This window comes from Taudactylus pleione, unplaced genomic scaffold (assembly GCF_031769625.1).
Source record: "Taudactylus pleione unplaced genomic scaffold, aTauple2 ptg000250l, whole genome shotgun sequence".
In the NCBI taxonomy this organism is placed as follows: Eukaryota; Metazoa; Chordata; class Amphibia; order Anura; family Myobatrachidae; genus Taudactylus; species Taudactylus pleione.
Window position 1 is genome coordinate 1476491 of NW_028284652.1, and position 21459 is coordinate 1497949.

General features: G+C 43.7%; 1 protein-coding gene and 1 long non-coding RNA gene across 2 annotated transcripts in view; one reads left to right on the forward strand and one right to left on the reverse strand.

Annotated features, from left to right (window-relative positions):
- The window catches only part of LOC148515318 (inositol-trisphosphate 3-kinase B-like), a 122389-nt gene that overhangs the window by 12242 nt on the left and 88688 nt on the right, over positions 1 to 21459 (reverse strand). The window contains exon 3 of the mRNA XM_088480017.1: positions 1842 to 1926. Within this exon, the coding sequence (XP_088336143.1) occupies positions 1842 to 1926 (85 nt within the window). The remainder of the gene's footprint in view (positions 1 to 1841; positions 1927 to 21459) is intronic.
- Positions 13080 to 21459, forward strand: part of LOC148515319 (uncharacterized) — a 35904-nt gene continuing 27524 nt past the window's right edge. The window contains exon 1 of the long non-coding RNA XR_015879410.1: positions 13080 to 13155. This is a non-coding gene — a long non-coding RNA (uncharacterized LOC148515319). The remainder of the gene's footprint in view (positions 13156 to 21459) is intronic.

Below are 21459 nucleotides of genomic sequence, written 5' to 3' on the forward strand. Positions count from 1 at the left end.
TGTATGATGATAAGTGTTACAGGATCTTCAGCCCACACAAACAGCTAATTATAATAATGCCTATGGCATTTTATATCTTTCTCAAGAATGATATGTTTGTTATAATATTAATAACCGCACGTTTCACATCTGCCAACCTTCCCGATTGGAAATTGTGATAAGTTTGTCACTCCCCTCATCTGCCCAAACCACTTATTATTGTAGATGAGGTCACGCCCCTTCTTCTACAGCCAACAACCCAGGAATGTTCTGGGAATATTGTGACCGCTGGCAGGTATGCACATTGCAATCAGGATTTAATCTGACTGTATGATGGATGTTCATTTGTTACAATGCCATGAAACGTACACTTTAAACTACAATACTACAAATTACATCATAGTAAATATCCCCTTCTTCCAGTGACCTGAGACCTTTTTACCTTTCAATCTATTCAGCTTATTTGTTCATTTAGAACAGTGACAGTGGAAGCACAAGGACGTCTATGAGATCACGTGCATTTAGGGCATTTCACAGGGTCATGCAGGGTTGAAAACCGAGCACCACTTTCACTAAACAAGAGCACTGTGAAGTTGCCTGGTAACTTTCATATAAGACATTCATCCCAATTATATTGCAGCAACCTCTACGCCAGAGGTTCCCAAACTAATGGAGCGTACACACGGTCAAATTTGTCAGACTTGTCAGATTTGTCAGATGAACGATTGAACGATTTGAACGATTTTACCAAAGTTTTGAACGATTTGAACGATTGAACGATTTTTGACTGCATTAAAATTAATGGAATCGTCCAAGTCTGACTGCAAATCCATCAGATGTCAGATATCGTTATCTGACAAACGGGAACGCGCATCGTTGATCGTCCATCGTTCAGGCATGTCAGATATGAACGATTTTCCTTCAGATATGAACGACTGAACGATTTTTAAATCGTTATCGTTCATATCTGAAGGAAAAATCTGATCGTGTGTATGCACCATAAGTCCTCAAGGCACCCTAACGGCCCAGGTTTTAAGGATATCCATGCTTGAACACAGGTGACTTAATTAGTGTATCAGTCAGTTTAATTTAAACATCTGTGCTCCGCAATGGATAGCTTTAAAACTTGGACTGTTATGGTACCTTGTGGACAGAGTTTGGGAACCACTGCTCTACACCATTGGTTCTCAAACTTGGTCCTCAGGACCCCAAACAGTGCATGTTTTCCATTTCTCCTCATAGAATCACTAGTGAAATAATTACTTTCACCTGTGGATGTTATAAAATGTGTCAGTGAATAATGAATACACCTGTGCACCTGCTGGGTGACCTGGGAAACGTGAATTGTTTGGGGTTTTGAGGACAAAGTATGAGAACCGCTACTCTACTCTACGCTATGTAATGCAGACCCTCCAACATGACCCGATCCATTAGGTACAAAATGCTCTGTTCCTGGACTTCCCACCTAATTTATGATTGCAGCCACCTATGTTGAAACACCTGTCTCATCAGTTAACTAGTTCAGCACAGGTGACTGCAATCATCAATTAGATGGGAAGTCCAGGAGCAGAGCATTTTGTACCTGATGGAACGGGTCATGCTAGAGGGTAGGTGTAATGTATGTTTCATATTGTGTAACAGCACCAACGATTAGTTCCCTCACTACCTTGTAAATGTATAAAAGGTCAAAGGTATTCATGTTGAAAATTAAAAAAAATTGTTGTAAAACGTATGACAGTGGTCCACTTATTATCTGTATGGCTGTCAGTGGTGAGATGAGTGGTCTTTGTACGTGTACACAATTGTCTGCTAATAGTGCCAGTGACACACACGTTGCTGGCTTCCATCTTGTTCCATTATACCTTCATGGCCAGCTAGCTGCACCCAGGAGTTCTGCCTTCGGAGGGACCAATGCACCATTGTGAAGAAAGTCTTCCATGATTTGGTCTATAAAATATAAGAGTACAATGATAAATCATTCCAAATTTAGTTTTTCACATGCTTTTGCAAATACAGACATCATTTAATTCACGCTGATTTGGACAAATTTGTATGTACATTTAACTTGGCAAATTTTGTAACAGCGAATCGTCAGTTCACTCCAACTAACACTCCGAATCGGTGAATTACAATTTCCCTTGTCCAGTTTTAATCTAATTGTTGCACAGGGCTACAAAACCAGGCAAAAGCCTTAACTCATGTTTGTAAGCGATTGCAGTTGCAATTACGTTTTTTTAGGCTTCGGAACTGCAAATCTTAGCAAGTGAAGCTGCCGCTGAAGATAGACGCTCACCGGAGCCATCGCAACTCATTTGCAGGCTCTGCGCAAGAACGATGAACAAACACTAGACTGCTAGGGTAGGCCTATGGCTACGCAGACTGGCCATGGCAGTAGCAATGCAGCCGCCATCTTTCACTACGTACATGATCACAGCTGATGGCAGGTACACGCCCCGAAAATGGCCATGACACGCCTGCGGTTTTACTGACACTCCCTGTTACCTTATCCAAATGGTCCCTTCCTGTCAATCACTCTACGCTAAAAATCCCAGTGTGAGCGCGATCGCAAAAGCATCTTTACACACGCCCAGTGCGATCACTGCAAATGCACAGTCTGCAGATAATCGCTCACTTGTGTGAACACCTGCGATGGCGTACAAACATGAATTAGGCCCACAGTCCATACCACCCATCAGCGGTCAATAAACCACCATCTTGCTTGCAAGTTCATGTACATTGGGATTAAACTAGATGCACAAATTTAATGCAAGGCACATAGGGCCTGATTCTGCAAGGAACGCATGTCTTTGCACTGCACGTGCGCGAACTAGCCAGTGTGCGTTCGGGTAAGGGTATGCAGACTACACTCAGTGTGTACGCAGACCCTCCCGATATTGATTGACAGGAAATGCCATTTGTGGGTGGGAATGGGAGGTGGTCGGCCGAACGCAGGCGTCCCAGTGCGTTTGAACGCCGTTGCAGGGGCGTGCATAAATTAGCCATTGCGAGGTCCTACGCAGCCTGAGCTCTCACTGCGTGCAGGAAGTTGCTCACATCCTGAGTGAGGTTAGGTCAACCATTATTATGCTAATGTGTTTCGATGGTTCTCGATCTTACCGATGTTTCGGCTATCTTGCGGACTACTCAGGCTGTGAGTAAAGGGAGGTGGGCAGCATTATATATTGCTGGGCGTCTGCATCTTGTGCTGCGGTTGCCGTGCGTATGCACTGATTAGCATATTCTCTCAGTGGCTGGCTGCGTGCGTTCTCTCACTTGCATTCCTTGCTGAATCAGGCCCATAGTGACCAAAGAGACATTTCTGCAGAACCTCCTCACTTTTTGTAAAATAAAAATTGTATTTGCAGTTGTATATCTTATATGAACTAGTTTATACTTGTTTCACAACATTGTTTTGTTCCCAATCAATGTAATATACAGCAAATGTTTTACATAGCACAGCGGTTTATTCATCAAGTACTAAATTGCTGATTTGTTCACGGTTTTTCTAAGAAGTTTCTAAAATGGCAATTTTATTACGGGGAAACCTGGTGCACTTGGTATATTTCATTTTCTAACCCAATAGGCCAAGTTTTGACTTAAATGAAAATGACCTTTTTAAAAAATTCAGGCAAAGTTGCTACTTGATAAATAAACCAATTATTGTTCTTGTGAGTCCTGCCTGGGTCCGGGGGTGGTAAATTTAGTGCTTATGCAATGTTGATTCATTTCCACAATTTAGGGAAGTACAGTAACTGACTGCATGTCTTGGTACAATACTGCTGACAGCACAAAATACACATTCAGACAATACATTAGAACCTGGGCAGGAAAGAGTGGCAATGACACATTTTATTAATTCTGTGCACAGGTCAAGGCGATATCCAGCTCTTCATCCTTTCTTCCATCATTCCAATCAAAATAGAATTTGTGGATTTATATAGAATTGGTTACATAGGTTTCCTGTGTCCATGGGAGGACAGTGCTGACAGTTCGCTGGATTTCATTATTTAATTTCCATTGACGTTAGGTTATTGTAAACACATGACACAATTTTTCTCTTTGTTTCCAGCTGACATACTTCCTTTTCTAGCTAAGGACGGACAAGTTTATGTGTTAGCCTCTCTAGGCAATGACGCCCTTTCAGGTGCAGCAAAAAATGTGCCCAGATCCTGCTTATAATGTCTAACATGGATGTTCTACACCTAGATAGGGAATGGTGCTAATGATAAGAAGACTGTGTCGCAGTAAGTAAAGCTGTAGAAGAAATAAATCATGCGGACAGTAATGTACTAATTGGATTTGATTTGAGTGGTGGAAACCAAGCCAGGTATAAGTGCTCTTTATTGTTTTGGGGTAGAGAGCTTCTGCTTTCTTCTTTTTGAGTGGGAAATATCCATCTCACAGGATGCTGGAGTTAATTTATGGGGTCCTGGAATTCCAGAGCTTTTAAAGCAGCAAACCCACATAGAAGAGTTTTTTACTTAGGTAGAAAGATAAATACTTGCAAGCATGCATTTGATAGTGAGTGTTCTTAGCATTGTCTCCATTGCAATGCCCCCCTGGAGAGCAAACAATGATGGCTGCCAACGGATCAAAACTCTCAGAATATCATGTGATGGCGGAGAGGAAACAAGGAGGGAAAGATGTCACAGCGCACACACACATACAAAACACATTGTTCGGCAGCCAGTCACAGATACAGACTCACAACTCTCAGCATGTTAAGTGAAAGCAGAGGGGATGGACGGGCATACCAAAGCCTCTCCGCTCACTACATAACTTGTCATGTGATTAGTGATGGTACTCAATGGCATTATGGAAAATTTGAAAAAAAAATGATCAATCATTAACAGTAGTCTGTAGACACAGATGGCAATTACCAAGATGCTTCCGATAGCCTGCCAGAGTCATTTATTTCATATAAAACACACAATTTTGTTTTTATGCGATTGTTATAAGAGAGGGAGGAGGATTGCGGCAGGCTGAATGATGCAAAAGACAATCCTTAGATGTGTAAGATGACTGATGTATATGATAATGCCATTATAGTCACAGTTACACAGTACTCATCAATTAGAGCCTGATCACTTATGTGAAAGAGGGATCACAGTGGTATATTATATTAATAAATCACTGTGCAGTCTTAAAACTCTGCTGTTTGTCAATTAGTGCTCAACAAGCAGACAAGCAGCTCCTGCTAAACCATAATATATGGTTGTATTTCCCAAATCCAGTCCACTGGCACCCCTAAGCCATACTTACCTACTTTCCCAGAAGTTGCGGGAGGCGCACAAATTTTTGGGGAGCCCCCCGCACACTCTCAGAAGAGTATCCGGATCTCCCGCACCCTGCCCACTTCCTAGTGAAGTGGGCATGTTGGGGAATTAATTGCTGGGAATCCCTCCTCACTCTCCTACAATTCGGGGCAGCTTGCAGTGATGGGGCGGGGCATAATGGCATAGGAACCCGGCCCCACACCCCAAAGTGGCCAGCTGTGTCTGCTGTCCGGGTATCTCCAGGGGAGCAGATAACAGAAGTCGATAAGTATGCCCTAAACAGTACGTTCCTCACAGAATCATAAGTGAAATAATTAGTACTACCTGTGAATCTTTTAAAATATGTCGGTCAGTACTGAATACAACTGAGCTCCATTGAGGAGATATGGAAAACATGTACTGTAAGGGTGCGCTGATATTTGCAATGTTGAACAATAATGCTGCCCATCCACTAGGCGATTAAACCTAGCGACTGAGCGATAACAACCGTCGTTATCACTCAATCACTTGGTAATCGCCGGCAAATTGTGCAGTTTAATGTCTAATACGACCAGTGATGTGCGTGCCCGCTGGTCGTATAGGACATCTATCATCGGACAAACATGCTGGTAAACCTGACAGTAACATCAGGCTCAGCATGTTATGGTGCATACACACGATCAGATTTTTCCTTCAGATATGAACGATAACGATTTAAAAATCGTTCAGTCGTTCATATCTGAAGGAAAATCGTTCATATCTGACATGCCTGAACGATGGACGATCAACGATGCGCGTTCCCGTTTGTCAGATAACGATATCTGACATCTGATGGGTTTGCAGTCAGACTTGGACGATTCCATTAATTTTAATGCAGTCAAAAATCGTTCAATCGTTCAAATCGTTCAAAACTTTGGTAAAATCGTTCAGATCGTTTAATCGTTCAATCGTTCATCTGACAAATCTGACAAGTCTGACAAATCTGACCGTGTGTACGCTCCATTACTAGATGACTGATGAGCCTGCACTGAACGACTGCTCGTTCAGTGTAGGCGCATCACAGACATAGAAATGACAGCACGATTACAATGTCGTAATCGTACTGCCGTTTCTATGTCGTGCAGTGGATGGGCAGCATAAGAGAAAACAAAGAAAGGAAAGTAAGTAGGGACATGAGTATGAGGATACAGGAACACAAGGCTTATACTGGTAGATAAGACAGCTGTAGATCACGTACATAATGCTGAGTCTGCTCAATGCAGCCTATATTCGGATTGATTCCGTCATACTGTACTGCTTAAATCTTCAAGTCTCAACAGTAGTCTGAAATGTAACAGAAGACGGCTCCAAAAACTCTGTTTATGGCAGATGATGACCGTACACAACTAGGAAAATTATAGATATAATAAAGGCTATAAATAAAGAGGTCAGGGGTTTTTGTTTACTATTAATTCAGAAAAACAAGTAATTATTACTGACCAAGATCTGAGATATCCCACAATAAGGACTGTGACGGTACCGATAGGATTCACACTGCAACATGTTTCTACCATTAAAGGTTTGTATAGTTAATACTTGGTTTTGTATAATTTTATGTGCTAGTTATGGTTCTATGTTATTTTTTTCTGTTAAATTATTTTGGACAGACTGTCTTAATAAGTTTACAAACCCAGCAACAATTGTGTACCCCAAAAAGAAACCTTAGATTGTTTATTAAACTTTTAATATTAAACTTTTACATTTTTTTTAGCTTGGCATGCAGGATACTGGTGAGCAGATTAAGTGGAGAACAGATGACAGCTTTGACATTAGCAAAATAAGAAGGAACCTCAGAAATGAAAGAAAAATCATTATCAATTAAGTATTTGTAAAGGAGATCCAAAAAGGATTTTATTTTATTTTTTAAATATTCCTGTGCGCTACTCCGTCCAAATATCATCACTAAGTAACCATCCACTGAATGTCACTTTCTATTCATCTTCTTGTATTTGGATGAGATGAATAGAATCCCCACATAGTCTAGTTTAATAAAGATTGATGTATCTTTAATCCTATCTGAAAATATGGAGATGAATGGTAAAGGGCTCGGATTCCTGACAGTGATATTGGCGAGCCTCAGTAGTCTGCAGGCATTTAGAAAAATGTTCGATTTCTGAAGAACAACAACAAATAGTTTCATGGGAGAAGTGGATTCACAAATGAAACTAATTTTCCTTGGGTTACTTACAGTAGACAAGGCCTTATTTTAGGAGTAGATTAGGGATAAACCGTACCCCAAGGAAGCTAACTGCCCAGAATGAGAGCAAAAGAGTAAATGTATGGAAATTGAGGATAAAGAGTCTCAGATTTCTTTTTAGAGAACACTTTTTATAGATCTCTATATTTATAGTAGTGGGAGTGCAAGTTAGTAAACATACAGAAGAAACCATTTGAAGCGTATGGGCTCCACCAGAAGGAAACATTTTCAGAAACAAGATCTCCATTAGTAGAACTCACAACTATAGTCGAGTGTCAAGGTTCAGCCAGGGATCGGCTGTTACTCACCACAGCGCCGGCTTCCCCTGACTAGAAGTGCAGTCGGACGCCTGATGCGGCGAAGGGTTACCCGCTGAGTATTCTCCCCGGGGGCCCAAGTGACTTCCACGCAATCCTCCTCACCGGAATTCCTGCGGCGGCGGTCATGGGTGCAGCCAGTGGCGGTTCTAGGGGTGGGCTAACAGGGCAGTCGCCCGGGGCGCCGGCCCCAAGAGGGCGCCACTGAGTCCCCAGAAGGTAAAAAAAAAAAATCCCATAATAAAAAAAAAACAGCGTTGGTCGTCCCCCTCCCCCGTGTTGCCGGGCACCCGGCTCCCTCCCTGCAAAGGTAGCCGAAGCTCACTCCAGAGCTCCGGCTCCTGCATAGAGTACTATGGGAGGGACGTCATGAAATCATGACGTCTCTCCCATAGATCCGTGGAGCCGGAGCTCACTCCAGAGCTCCGGCTCCAGCAGAGAGCACTATGGGAGGGACGTCATGACGTCTCTCTCATAGATCCGTGGTGGAGCCGTGGTCGGACCAGACGGCAGCGGATGCAGGAGCGGGGCCTAAGGTAAGTATTGTTTGTATTTTTTATTTTTCAGAAGGGAGGCATGGGGGCATTACTACTAGGGGCATGTCTATAAGGGGGCATTACTACTGTGGGCATGTCTATAAGGGGCATTACTACTGGGAGCATGTCTATAAGGGGCATTACTACTGGGGCATGTCTATAAGAGGGCATTACTACTGGGGGCATGTCTATAAGGGGCATTACTACAGGGGGCATTACTACTAGGGGCATGTCTATAAGGGGCATTACTACTGGGAGCATGTCTATAAGGGGCATTACTACTGGGGCATGTCTATAAGGGGGCATTACTACTGGGGGCATGTCTATAAGGGGCATCACTACTTGGGGCATGTCTATAAGGGGCATTACTACAGGGGGCATTACTACTGGGGGCATGTCTATAAGGGGCATTACTACTGGGGGCATGTCTATAGGGGGCATTACTACTGGGGGCATGTCTATAAGGGGCATTACTACAGGGGGCATTACTACTGGGGGCATGTCTATAAGGGGCATTACTACTGGGGGCATGTCTATAAGGGGCATTACTACTGGGGCATGTCTATAAGGGGGCATTACTACTGGGGGCATGTCTATAAGGGGCATTACTACTGGGCATATCTATAAGGGGCATTACTGCAGGGGGCATTACTACTGGGGCCATGTCTATAAGGGGCATTACTACTGGGAGCATGTCTATAAGGGGCATTACAACTGGGGCATGTCTATAAGGGGGCATGTCTATAAGGGGCATTACTACTGGGGGCATGTCTATAAGGGGCATTACTACTGGGAGCATGTCTATAAGGGGCATTACTACTGGGGCATGTCTATAACGGGGGCATTACTACTGGGGGCATGTCTATAAGGGGCATTACTACTGGGGGCATGTCCATAAGGGGCATTACTACAGGGGGCATTACTACTGGGGGCATGTCTATAAGGGGCATTACTACTGGGGGCATGTCTATAAGGGGCATTACTACAGGGGGCATTACTACTGGGGGCATGTCTATAAGGGGCATTACTACTGGGGGCATGTCTATAAGGGGCATTACTACTGGGGCATGTCTATAAGGGGCATTACTACTGGGGGCATATCTATAAGGGGCATTACTACAGGGGGCATTACTACTGGGGCCATGTCTATAAGGGGCATTACTACTGGGAGCATGTCTATAAGGGGCATTACAACTGGGGCATGTCTATAAGGGGGCATTACTAATGGGGGCATGTCTATAAGGGGCATTACTACTGGGGGCATGTCTATAAGGGGCATTACTACAGGGGGCATTACTACTGGGGGCATGTCTATAAGGGGCATTACTACTGGGGGCATGTCTATAGGGGGCATTACTACTGGGAGCATGTCTATAAGGGGGCATGTCTATAAGGGGGCATTACTACTGGGGGCATGTCTATAAGGGGCATTACTACTGGGGGCATGTCTATACAGGGCATTACTACTGGGGGCATGTCTATAAGGGGGCATGTCTATAAGGGGGCATTACTACTGGGAGCATGTCTATAAGGGGGCATTTCTACTGGGGGCATGTCTACAAGGGGGCATTTCTACTGGGGGCATGTCTATAAGGGGGCATTACTACTGGGGGTATGTCTATAAGGGGGCATTACTACTGGGAGCATGTCTATACAGGGCATTACTACTGGGGGCATGTCTATAAGGGGGCATTACTACTGGGGGTATGTCTATAAGGGGACATTACTACTGGGGCATGTCTATAAGGGGGCATTACTACTGGGGACATGTCTATAAGGGGACATTCCCACTGGGGGCACTACTATAGGGGGCACTAATGGGGGCATTCCAACTTTGGGCACTACTATAGGGGGCATTCCTACTGTGGGCACTACTATAGGGGGCATTATTACTGGGGCACTACTATAGGGGGCACTACTACTGTGGGCATTGTATTAGGGGCACTACTACTCAGTGCTGTGGGCCTTGTGTATAAGGGGCACTAATTTGGGCATTGTGTTAAAAGGGCACCACTGTGTAGCATAACATGAATAAGGGACTAATGTGTGGCGTAATTTGAATTGGGGATACTGTATTATAAAGGGAATTACTGCATGTGGCATAATGTGTTATAAAGGCCATTACTGTGTGTGGCATAATGTGTTATACAGGGCATTACTGCATGTGGCATAATGTGTTATACAGGACATTACTGCGTGTGGCATAATGTGTTATACAGGACATTACTGCGTGTGGCATAATGTGTTATACAGGGCATTACTGCGTGTGGCATAATGTGTTTATAAAGGGCATTACTGCATGTGGCATAATGTGTTATACAGGGCATTACTGCGTGTGGCATAATGTGTTATACAGGGCATTACTGCGTGTGGCATAATTTGTTTATAAAGGGCATTACTGCATGTGGCATAATGTATTTATAAAGGGCATTACTGTGTAAGGCACATTACTGCACATGGCAATTATTCGCCACAAGGGGAGAGCTTGGGGGAAGCCCAGCAACTTCATTAGTGCTGGGCACGCCCCACAGTTTGATGAATTGGGGGTGTTCCGCAAGGACACGCCCCCTTTCCGGAAGTGCGTATGCTTTCAGCGCGTGCAGAGGAACGTCATCTCCAAAAAGTAATTTTGTTTTGTTTTTGTTTTCTTTTGGGGGGTGGGAGCGCAACTGTGAACTTTCGCCCTGAGTTCCACAATATCTAGAACCGGCCCTGGGTGCAGCCATGTTGTTTCTATCACCTGTACAGTCTCTCATCCAATGGTAGCCTTGGCAGCTCAGCTAACTCTCACTTCCAATGGACAGCTACCTAAGGGTATATAGCCAGACTCCAGGAACAGGAAGTTGCAAGAAAAACTTTGGTGACAGTTTGCTGTGGCATCGTTCCAGGCTCCACGCGGTCTCTACCAGTGATTGTTTCCAGCGATATTCACTATTGATTACTCCCGTGTCTTCTCCTAACTAATTTCTCTAGTGTCACTCCGACGCTACCCTGTGTCTGGATACTTCAGCTACACCTCAGTGCACAGTCTGTGTACCAGTCTCCAGTACTCCCTGCATCTGTATTCTCCTGAGCATACTCCAGTCTCCTTGCTAGTTCCGGATACCTGACCAAGGGGCCGCGACCTGCCTTCTGGGTGCCGCAGAAGCCCAAATTCCAATTGGAGGGGTCACTGGCGAAGACCTCCCAGTAAGTTAGACTCCGTGCCTTTGGTCAGGTCTCGCCAACATCCGGATCTAGCTGATGAGGAAGACTTACATACAACCCCCTCGATTACTTTCTCTCCACATCCTAGTATCCTGACTTCCTGCCCTTCGGCAGGAGTCCGATCCTGACAGGGAGCTTTTCACTTTGCCCAACAAGGACTCTCCTGCATCTCTTGGCATGGGAGTTTACTGAATCGTGCAGGTAAGTAATAGTACTGACCTTTGGTTCAGAATAAGGACACTATCCTCCTCAGATTCTTGTATGACTTAAGTCTATAGATTCTTTCCCAGATGAGTGTAATAATGGATTCTGAAAAGTAATTGATGCACAGTGAACTAGACTTCAACAATGCTTCTGAGAGTTGCTCCCACTAAGCAAAGTGATAGTATTATGTGATTGATAATGAAAAAAATGCATATTGCTGGGAAATATGCTGTAAATTGCAATTGCAGCTCTTTAGGTTTTAGGCCTCATTAGATTGACCATCTTCAGTGTGAATATATTTAGGAGGTAACATTGGTTGCAAGACGCCTATCCTTATATTCAGCCAAAGGGCACAACGTCTGCATGGCATTATTATTACAGATGGTTTTCGAGGCTAAGATGAAAAAATGAAGAGAAGTTTCATCCCTGTCTATTGCATTCAATACTGTCTGAGGCCATAGACAATCTCCCAGGTCCATCAGAAATCTTCAGAAAAAGGTGATGAAAGCAACAGTGATAGAAAACACCTTTTTCCAAGAGAGGTAATGACCAGGCTAGATAATCTCCAGAAAGCAAGGTAATGATTAACCCTAGTTGGTTCTACACAAAATGCTGAGGTAGGAGTTCAAACTGTATGGTGCACTGATTTAGGAAACCCCAGCAGACCTGGGAGTCACCGCTGCCTTATTCTGGATAAGGTATATGTAGGGTAGATTCTACTAAGGCATGAGAAGTACCAAAATGCTGTAGGGATAGTAAAAGCTGAAATGAGATGTACAAATGCTCAGCATGGCCTGATTGTGTCATTAGGATCTGATGTTTCTCCATGAGATCTGAAACACAGGGTTGGTTCTGTATAACGATGTTGTGAGGATACCGGGTGTCCTGGGTATCCTGGGGTTCAGGGATCACACAGTGGAGCAGGTTATAATGAAGGAATGATGAACTTTATTCATGGAGACACAGAAATTCAGCAAACAGTAAGCAGGGTTATATCATTACAGTCCACTCAGAGTTCAGCAAAGTCTTTTCCAGCTGCTGTATATCTCTTCCCTACCTGGCCAGCTGTAACAGGGAACACAGAGCTGCTATATATCTCTTCCCTACCTGGCCAGCTGTAACAGGGCACACAGAGCTGTTATATATCTTAAGACACTGAGAGGGGACAACACCCCAACCTTCAGAGTCACACTCTACACACACACTATCCCACAATTCCTCTTGCTGCACCACCCTACTTCCCTCTCTCTCCCTCATTGGTGGGCTCAGGTGTCAGTCTTTGCAGAGAGGAAGGAGGAGGGTTTTGTAACAGGAACACACCTTTGCTGTCTGCTGCTGGCAAACTTCCTGTATGAGACATGCAGACTGAGGGTTTCAATTTAAGAACACAGAACTGGGTCATAACTCTTTTCAACATGCAGGCAAGTCCTAGAAGTCCTTTTCCCTTGTCTCCTCACAGATGTTGCTTGTGCAATCTATAAGGATCAGCGTAGAACGTGGGCACACTCTGTAACCCAGGACGTGAGTGGCACTGCAGAAAGACTACAGTCTGCAGCCCCCCTCCCCCCAAAATCTCACAAACTAACAAGGTCCCATTATATGTGAAAAGCTGAAATCAAGAAAAAATACAAAAAGTCATCAGGTAGTAAGAGGCACCACCGTAAATGTGCAGCTCACAAACAGGATCCTGGAAATGGAGAGCCCAACTAAAGAAATTAATAAGGAGCCTGGAATATCTCAGTCATTAGAAAAGTCAGGTTGATCTAGATTTATTTACTCTAAAGAAGATTAAGGGGGTTATACGATCACTGTGTATAAATGTATTAATGGCCCATAAAAAATGATGTGGCAACCTGCTTAGTGTAAGATCCCAACAGCGAACACACAGCCGCAGCGAGAACAAAGCAAGTGGAAGAAAATAGATTTAATCTTCAGTTATGAAAAGGGTTCTTCATGAGCCAAGAACTGTAATTGGCAGACACTGTAGATTCGATGTTTAAAAAAAGAATTGGATATTTTCCTATCAAAACATAATATACAGGGCTACTGGCATTAATATAACAATGTAGTATGTTGATCCAGAGAATACCAGTATGGGGTCAGGAAGTCATAATATACAGGGCTACTGGCATTAATATAACAATGTAGTATATTGAGCCAGGCAATAACAGTATGAGGTCAGGAAGTCATTGTTCCCCTCTTAAGGAAAACTGGATAATGCTACCTCAAGTTTTCTGTCTTGAGTGGGTTTTTGCGGGTGAACATTTGATTTTGATTGACATGTTGAGTGCCTACAGCCATGGCCAAAAATTTGAGAATTACACAAGTATTGGTTTTCACAAAGTTTGCTGCTTCAGTGTTTTTAGACCTTTTTGTCAGATGTTACTATGGTATACTGAAGTAAAATTACAAGCATGTCAAAGGCTTTTATTGACACTTACATTAAGTTTATGCAAAGAGTCAATATTTGCAGTGTTGACCCTTCTTTTTCAAGACCTCTGCAATTCGCCCTGGCATGCTGTCAATCATCTTCTGGGCCACATACTGACTGATGAGCGTCCATTCTTGCATAATTAATGCTGGGAATTTGTCAGAATGTGTGGGTTTTTGTTTGTCCACCCGCCTCTTAAGGATTGACCACAAGTTCTCAATGGGATTAAGATCTGGGGAGTTTCCTGGCCATGGACCCAAAATTTCGATGTTTTGTTTCCCGAGCCACTTAGTTATCACTTTTGCCTTATGGCAAGGTGCTCCATCATGCTGGAAAAGGCATTGTTCCTCACCAAACTGTTCTTGGATGGTTGGGAGACGTTGCTCTTGGAGGATGTTTTGGTACCATTCTTTATTCATGGCTGTGTTCTTAGGCAAAATTGTGAGTGAGCCCACACCCTTGGCTGAGAAGCAACCCCACACATGAATGGTCTCGGGATGCTTTATCTGAAAAGCCCACGCCCGATGGTGTCTGGGGCTCCCGCTGGCCTCCCCTCCATCTTCTCACTGGAGAGGGGGCTGCTGGGAGGCTCCAGGGAGGCACAAGGGCTGCTGGGAGATGTAGTTCTCCCAGCGCCCATTACGGGGGGCACACTGACACTGGGGGGGGCACACACACCGGGGGGTACACACACAACACTCATATACACACACAACACTCATTCAGACTTACTAACACTGACACATACTACATACTACATACTCACCGCTGCCGCAGACCCGACGCTGGATGCAAAAGACAGCACTGCAGAAGGTGAGTAATTAAGCTAATTAGAAACTTCCAATTGCTTAATTAGTCCTCAGGGGGGGGGTGCCGCCGGGGGCCCAGAGCAAGTCCCACTGTTTTTTCCTAAAATTTAAGATTTTAGGAAAAATTAGACTTGCTCTGGAGGTGCGAGGAAAAAAAACCTCCCGGTGCTCAAAATAGAAAAAAACACGCACCTAATCGAATAGCAAAAATCCTGCAGCTGCAGGAAAAACCTCACAAGTGCAGGATTTTTGCTATTCTCGCCCCAACAGAATATGCCCCTTAGAGTAACTTTTTCCCATCCTAAAATTTACCATTTAGAGTTTACAAATAGGGTTAATATGTTAAATTGAATTTAGTTGCAATGCACTAAACCATAACTAACCATACACTTGTTTTCATTGTCCAAGCTGCACTAGGCATAGAAACTCTAAGTGCTGATTGGTTGTCCATATTATTTGCAAATTTTGCTCTTAAATGAAATGATAATAAATGAGTCCTTGAGTTCCTTTAACAAAATTATCTCTACTTATCATACCTCATGTGCCCAAGGGCTCATGGGAGGTTCACCTACACCCACTGTGCACTGCCCTACACTGCATTCCCAGTGCTCAATATAATGATCTCTTGTCTATACAGAGTGGCTGATGGACAGAAAAGTAATAGAACATCACGCAGGGTCCAGTGATTTCATAGCAAGCGTCCCTATAGTGATGGTTGTACATCCGTTCACAGGTTGCCCTGCACTGCGGACACATGGCATTAATAAAACTAACATTTTCTAGCTGTCATATTTATAGGCCATTTCCTCCCATGGACACAGTGCCAAATAGGGCACTTAGGTAATAACCAAATCACTGTATGTGAGGGAGATCTCCAGGTATTAATAACAGGTCGTATAGGATGACAACAGTCACTACACATCTGCAATATTGTGCCCAGGAAAGTGAGGGCAAGAAGGGAACTTCGTTAATCTAATTTGCATTACATCAGTTATTTTTGCATCAATAGTTTTCCACAACATACACAAGGGAGAAGTGACTATATTGCATAAGAAAAAGCAGTTTCTTTATGATAAAACTACAAACTAACAGGATAAGGAAGATGACCAGGCAGAAAGCGGAATTCTGAGCATCTGGGAAAGAGGACAAACTTGTTTTTTTATTAGATTGAGGCAAATGAGACCAGTTATTCCAGACTAGGCAGGTATTACAAGGTTGTAGCTTAGCCACGGATAAGACACAGTTAAGCGGACAGAGATGATATACAGATTTCTAATGTTTTACTTTCATTTATAGCCACATGATGTTGATTTTGTCACTAAAAATATTTAACCTGTCCTACTTAGTATACAACAATTCATACTCTTGTTGCACCTAAATGAACAGGATAAATGGGTCTTATAATTATTTTACATTATGTGCAGAGGCCATAAGAGAAACCTGGATTGTGTCCTGTAGGCCTATGGCCTCATCGGGTCATCATTATATAATTTTTTTTAAATTAAAACAATGAATTATTTTTGGCATTAGACCGAAGGCGGAGGGGCGGAAGGGAGGCACCGTGGTGGCAGGGAGCGGCTGTGCTCTACAGCCAACTAGATAAAATAAATTTCCCCTCCCATCATAGGGGCCGTGCACTATTGCTACAGGGTATGGCCCCTGTCTCATCTCTGATGGACCCTCCTCCTCCCAGCCGCTGCAGTACCAGCTTTTTGCATCGAAAAATCAACAACAAGTAATAATGATAACAAACACTTTCTTGATGACTAATGGTGCGTACACACTGGCGATTAAAGTGGACGACTGAACGATAACGATATCGTTAAGTCGTCCACTTTATCATCCATTTTTAACACAAAAATGGTGAACGATAACGACGACGCGCGTTCCCGCGGGTCGTTCGCCATCGTCGTTCATCGGGCTGACATGCAGGCCAACCTGACGATGTCGTCAGGTTGCTGAATGCTGGGGAATGGGGGAGAGAGCCCTGCGCTGAACGATATCGTTAATGATATCGTTCAGCGGGTGTGCTCAGTGTCATGAATGACATTGAGCACACCCTGCCGGAGACACACTAGACGATATCGCTCAGGGAGCATATCGTCTAGTGTGTACGCACCATAAATGGACCTGGAGATGTTTTATTACATTTTAACCCAGGCAATAAAAATTTAACAAATATCAATAAATTACTCACATCATAATATCCAAAGGGGAATTATAAACCTGGCTTATTGTCTCATAAGGATGTTTCCACTATTACATGGATTTTTCACCAAGATCTTTATATCATACAGATGAAATATTTACTTTTGTTGCCCCATATTACACAGATCAAGGAGCAGGCTATACTGGGAAGCATTTGCCCCATGGACCAGTACAATCATGGGTGTAGCTATAGAGGGTGCCATTGCTCAGGGACCTAGATCCTTAGGGGCTCCTGGACCCAGGCTATATAATTGCATACCAATTTTCCGGATTTGCCTGCTAAGCAATTGGGTTCTACCTTTGCCCACCCTGAATGGGGTGACATTTCATTTTAAGTGAAGGGTATATAGTGGATGTTAAAATAAGGGAGCACTGTAATGTTGCATTATCTTAACTGGGCACTGTAGTGTGGCATAATTTGAATTGGGCACTGTTATGTGACATAATCTGAACTGGAGGGCACTGTAATGTGGCATAATCTGACTTGCTCATAGTAATGTGGTATAATATGAACTAGAAAGCCCTATATTGTTACATAAGAACTGGGGCACTGTAATGTGGTACAATATGAAGTGGAGGCACTGTGGCATAATATGAACAGGGGACACTGTAATGTGGTATATGAACTAGGGAAACTATTTCATAATGTGAATTGTGGGCACTGTCTGGCATAATGTGTACTGGCAGTCCTAAAATGTGACATAGGGCTCTATTTATCAATATTATATTTGCTAAAAAAAAAGTGAAAAAGAATGTTTCTACACCCTTTTGACATTATTTTAGTATTGCATACATTTATTAAAGGGGGCGATTAAAGTAGTCTTCATGAAAAACTACTCTATGCCCTTTAATTCACATATTTTTAGTATGCAGATCACATTTCCTATACTTGTAATGGGAAATGCGATCTGCCTGAGATTTACTAAAAATATATTGTTGAAAAATACCAGGGGAAGCCCTGTGATAATAACGCCACCTGGAGATGGCGTTATCCAGAGTTTCCCCCGGTTCCCCGACACCTGCTCTGCTCTGACCGGCCCCCTGTGATCAGGATCAGCATTGTGGTCTAAATAGAACACTTACCTGATTCCAGGGCCAAGAGATCACTGCTCCGGTGATGTCCTCTGGGGCTCGGTAAGGTGGTCTCCCGACTCTGTGCAGGAGATGGGAGACCAGTTTGCCGGACCCCCAGAGGACACCGATCACAGAAGTAAGTCTAAGTGAGCAGAGGGATGGGGGGGGAGTTGGGGCGACGCAGGCACGGTTCATATTCATAAAATAAACCAGGGCACTCTTATGGGGCATAACATTAACTAGGGTGCTACTATAGTTCAGAAAAAGAACTGGGTACTATTATGGGGTATAAAATGAACAACTGGTATCATTAGGGCAGGAACCCCTTCAAGATGTTGCTATGGAGCGCACACATTTCTGGCTATGCCCGAGTACAATACCATCCTTTGGGGCAGCTGTATGTGGCCACAAACTCTACAACATGCCTATGTCTGAGAAGTAAGCTAACAGTGCTCATTTTTCTGCACATATTTTAAACACTCAACAGGTAGTGTATAACAATCACCAGCATGCTCTCTGTACTCAGGGGCGCCGAGAGGCCCAGGCTTGCTACCTGTCAGCAGCACTGCTGTGTGCCGGGAGACTGCTCACTGCAGCAGCAACAGTCTCCTCTGTCTGTGGGGGCGAGCAATCACACTGATCACGCATACCCCTGGAATTTGCATCGGGTTCAGGGGGCTCACAGCTCCCGCTCCCCAGCGCATAGCGGCGCTGCAAAAAGTTTTCTTGTTTTTTTCTCTAAGGGATGTGGCCACATCTCTTATGTTTAGGCCATGCCTTCTTCCCCTGTGCCCGGGCCGGCTCTCTACTGTATCATAATCAGCAATATGCTCTCTGCACTCTATAGCAGTTACTAAGTTGCAGTCACAGGGATCTCTCTGGATGGTATGTCAGTCCCTAGAATGCATTCTGCATTGTATGGCAGTCACTGGGATGATCTCTGTATTTCATGGCGGTCACTGAGATGCTCTCTGTATTGAATGCCTGTCACTGGAATACTCTATTGCACAGGTTTTCAAACTCGGTACTCAGGACCCCAAAGAGAGCATGTTTTCCAGGTCTCCTCACAGAATTACAATTGAGATATTAGCTGCACCTGTGGATCTTTTAAAATGTGTCTGTGAGTAATGAATACACCTATGCACTTGCTGGGTGACCTGCAAAACGTGAACTATGTGGGGTCCTGAGGACTGAGTTTGAGAACCACTGCTCTATTGTAATGCAGTCACTGGGAGGCTGTGTTTTATGGCAGTCACTGGGATTCTCGCTCTGTTGTATGACAGTCACTAAGATGCATTCAGTTCTATATGGCAGTCCATGAAATGCTTTCTGTATTTTATATTGATCCCTGGGATGGGTTCCTAAAATGCTGGCTGTTGTTGTCACTGTCACTATGTCTACCTTTGCCTGATGCATTCACCCTGACTATCACCAATGTAGCTAGAGATAATGGGGTGCTAAACCTACCTACTTTTGTGCTGGCCTTGCTAAAAGTTCTATATGAGGCCACTTTCAGAATTCTTTTCAGGGCCACTTTGTCCCCAATCAGTCACTGCTTATGTCAAAAGTTAAGTATGAATATAAAGACAAAAAAAAGAGTATATAAAACCCTTATTTGTATTATAAATATTGTAGTAGGGGGTGCTGCCTAGACAACCATTACTAGAAATGTCAAGAAAGAGAGGAAAAGCGGTTGTATCTGACAGGCGCACTAACAAACAACTAAAATATAACTTTTATTAATTTATTCCATTAATAAACCAGAACCATATTACTAGGTTCAGGTTGGAGATCAGTGAAATATATGACTAAAAAGGGAATTCTTATGATGTGAAAAAAATGTGTGTTGGTGCTTGGTCATTCACTACCAATATTAGGTTATTATGTTTTCTGTGGGATTAATATTTCAGTATCATGATAGCATATGTATTTTAACCTCTGTCAGTGTATCAAATATCCTATCCAATCTCATAGGTCTCGTATTGAATATCACTAAGCAAATGGTACTGCATGCACTGATTATTGACTGACAGATGATATAAAAAATAGTTGATTATTTTCAAGAAGGATTTTATGTTGATACACATATGAGATCAAAACGACAGAGGGACTCGCTTGTTTACTCTGTATATGCTATTTCCCTGATAATTCGAGTTTTTAGTAATGCATGAGTATTAATATAAACTCTCCATCTAAACACAGCAAGTCTCAAGATTACTGGATTGATATTCTGACATCGTTGCTCTATATCAGTACTAGTACTGGATACATCATGGTAACAGTCTGATTCACAGTGCAGACTATGTTGCAGATTAGTAACAATTAAACAGGACACATTGTAGCCAGATAGCTGACGCTGACGGGTACATTTCACTGGTATGCTTTTTCAAGGCCAAAAGCTCACAGAAGCTATAATAACCTAATATTGGTAGTGCATGACCCAACATATACCACTCATATTATATGTGATATTTGCGGAATTAGGGCCCTGATTCAGAGCCGGACGCTCTGACCAGAGCGCTCGCTCTGAATCAGGGCCCACCTACATAATTATGGAGCGTCCTACTGGACGCTCGCATAGCTGTGGGTCACCACCCACAGCATATACGAGCGTGAAGGATGATGGTCGCGATGGTCTTGACCATCGCGACCATCGCCACTGCGAGCAGAAGCCTGCGGTTGAGTTTCTCAACCGGAAGGCCCGGAGTGATTTTGGCTCTATCAATGCCAAAATCACTCCCACTGACATCACTAGTGATGTCAGTGGGGCCGGCTTCTGACGGTAGGCGTTCCCTTGGGAACGCCCCCGTCTGGGAGGCACACCCCCGGCACGCCCACCAAAGGGGGCGTGCTGTCAATCAACATCGACAGCACGCCCCCTTTGATCAGACACAACAAGCGAAGGAAAGTCCTTCGCTCGCCGCGTCTCGCGCATGCGCACGACGGAGCTCCCTCCGTTGTGCGCATGCGCAGTGCAGACCTTCGACCCACTTGCGAGCAGACAGCCGCTCGCGAGTGGGTCTGAATCAGGCCCTATGACCAATCGGGAGCACTAACTGTGGTGAATTATTTATACAGTCTAATTTATGGACAGTGCATTTCAGAATTCAGAAATACATTGGACACCATAAAACCAGATAGTTTTTTTAATTTATTTTTATTTATTCTTATTTTTTGTTTGAGCACCAACACACATTTTTTTC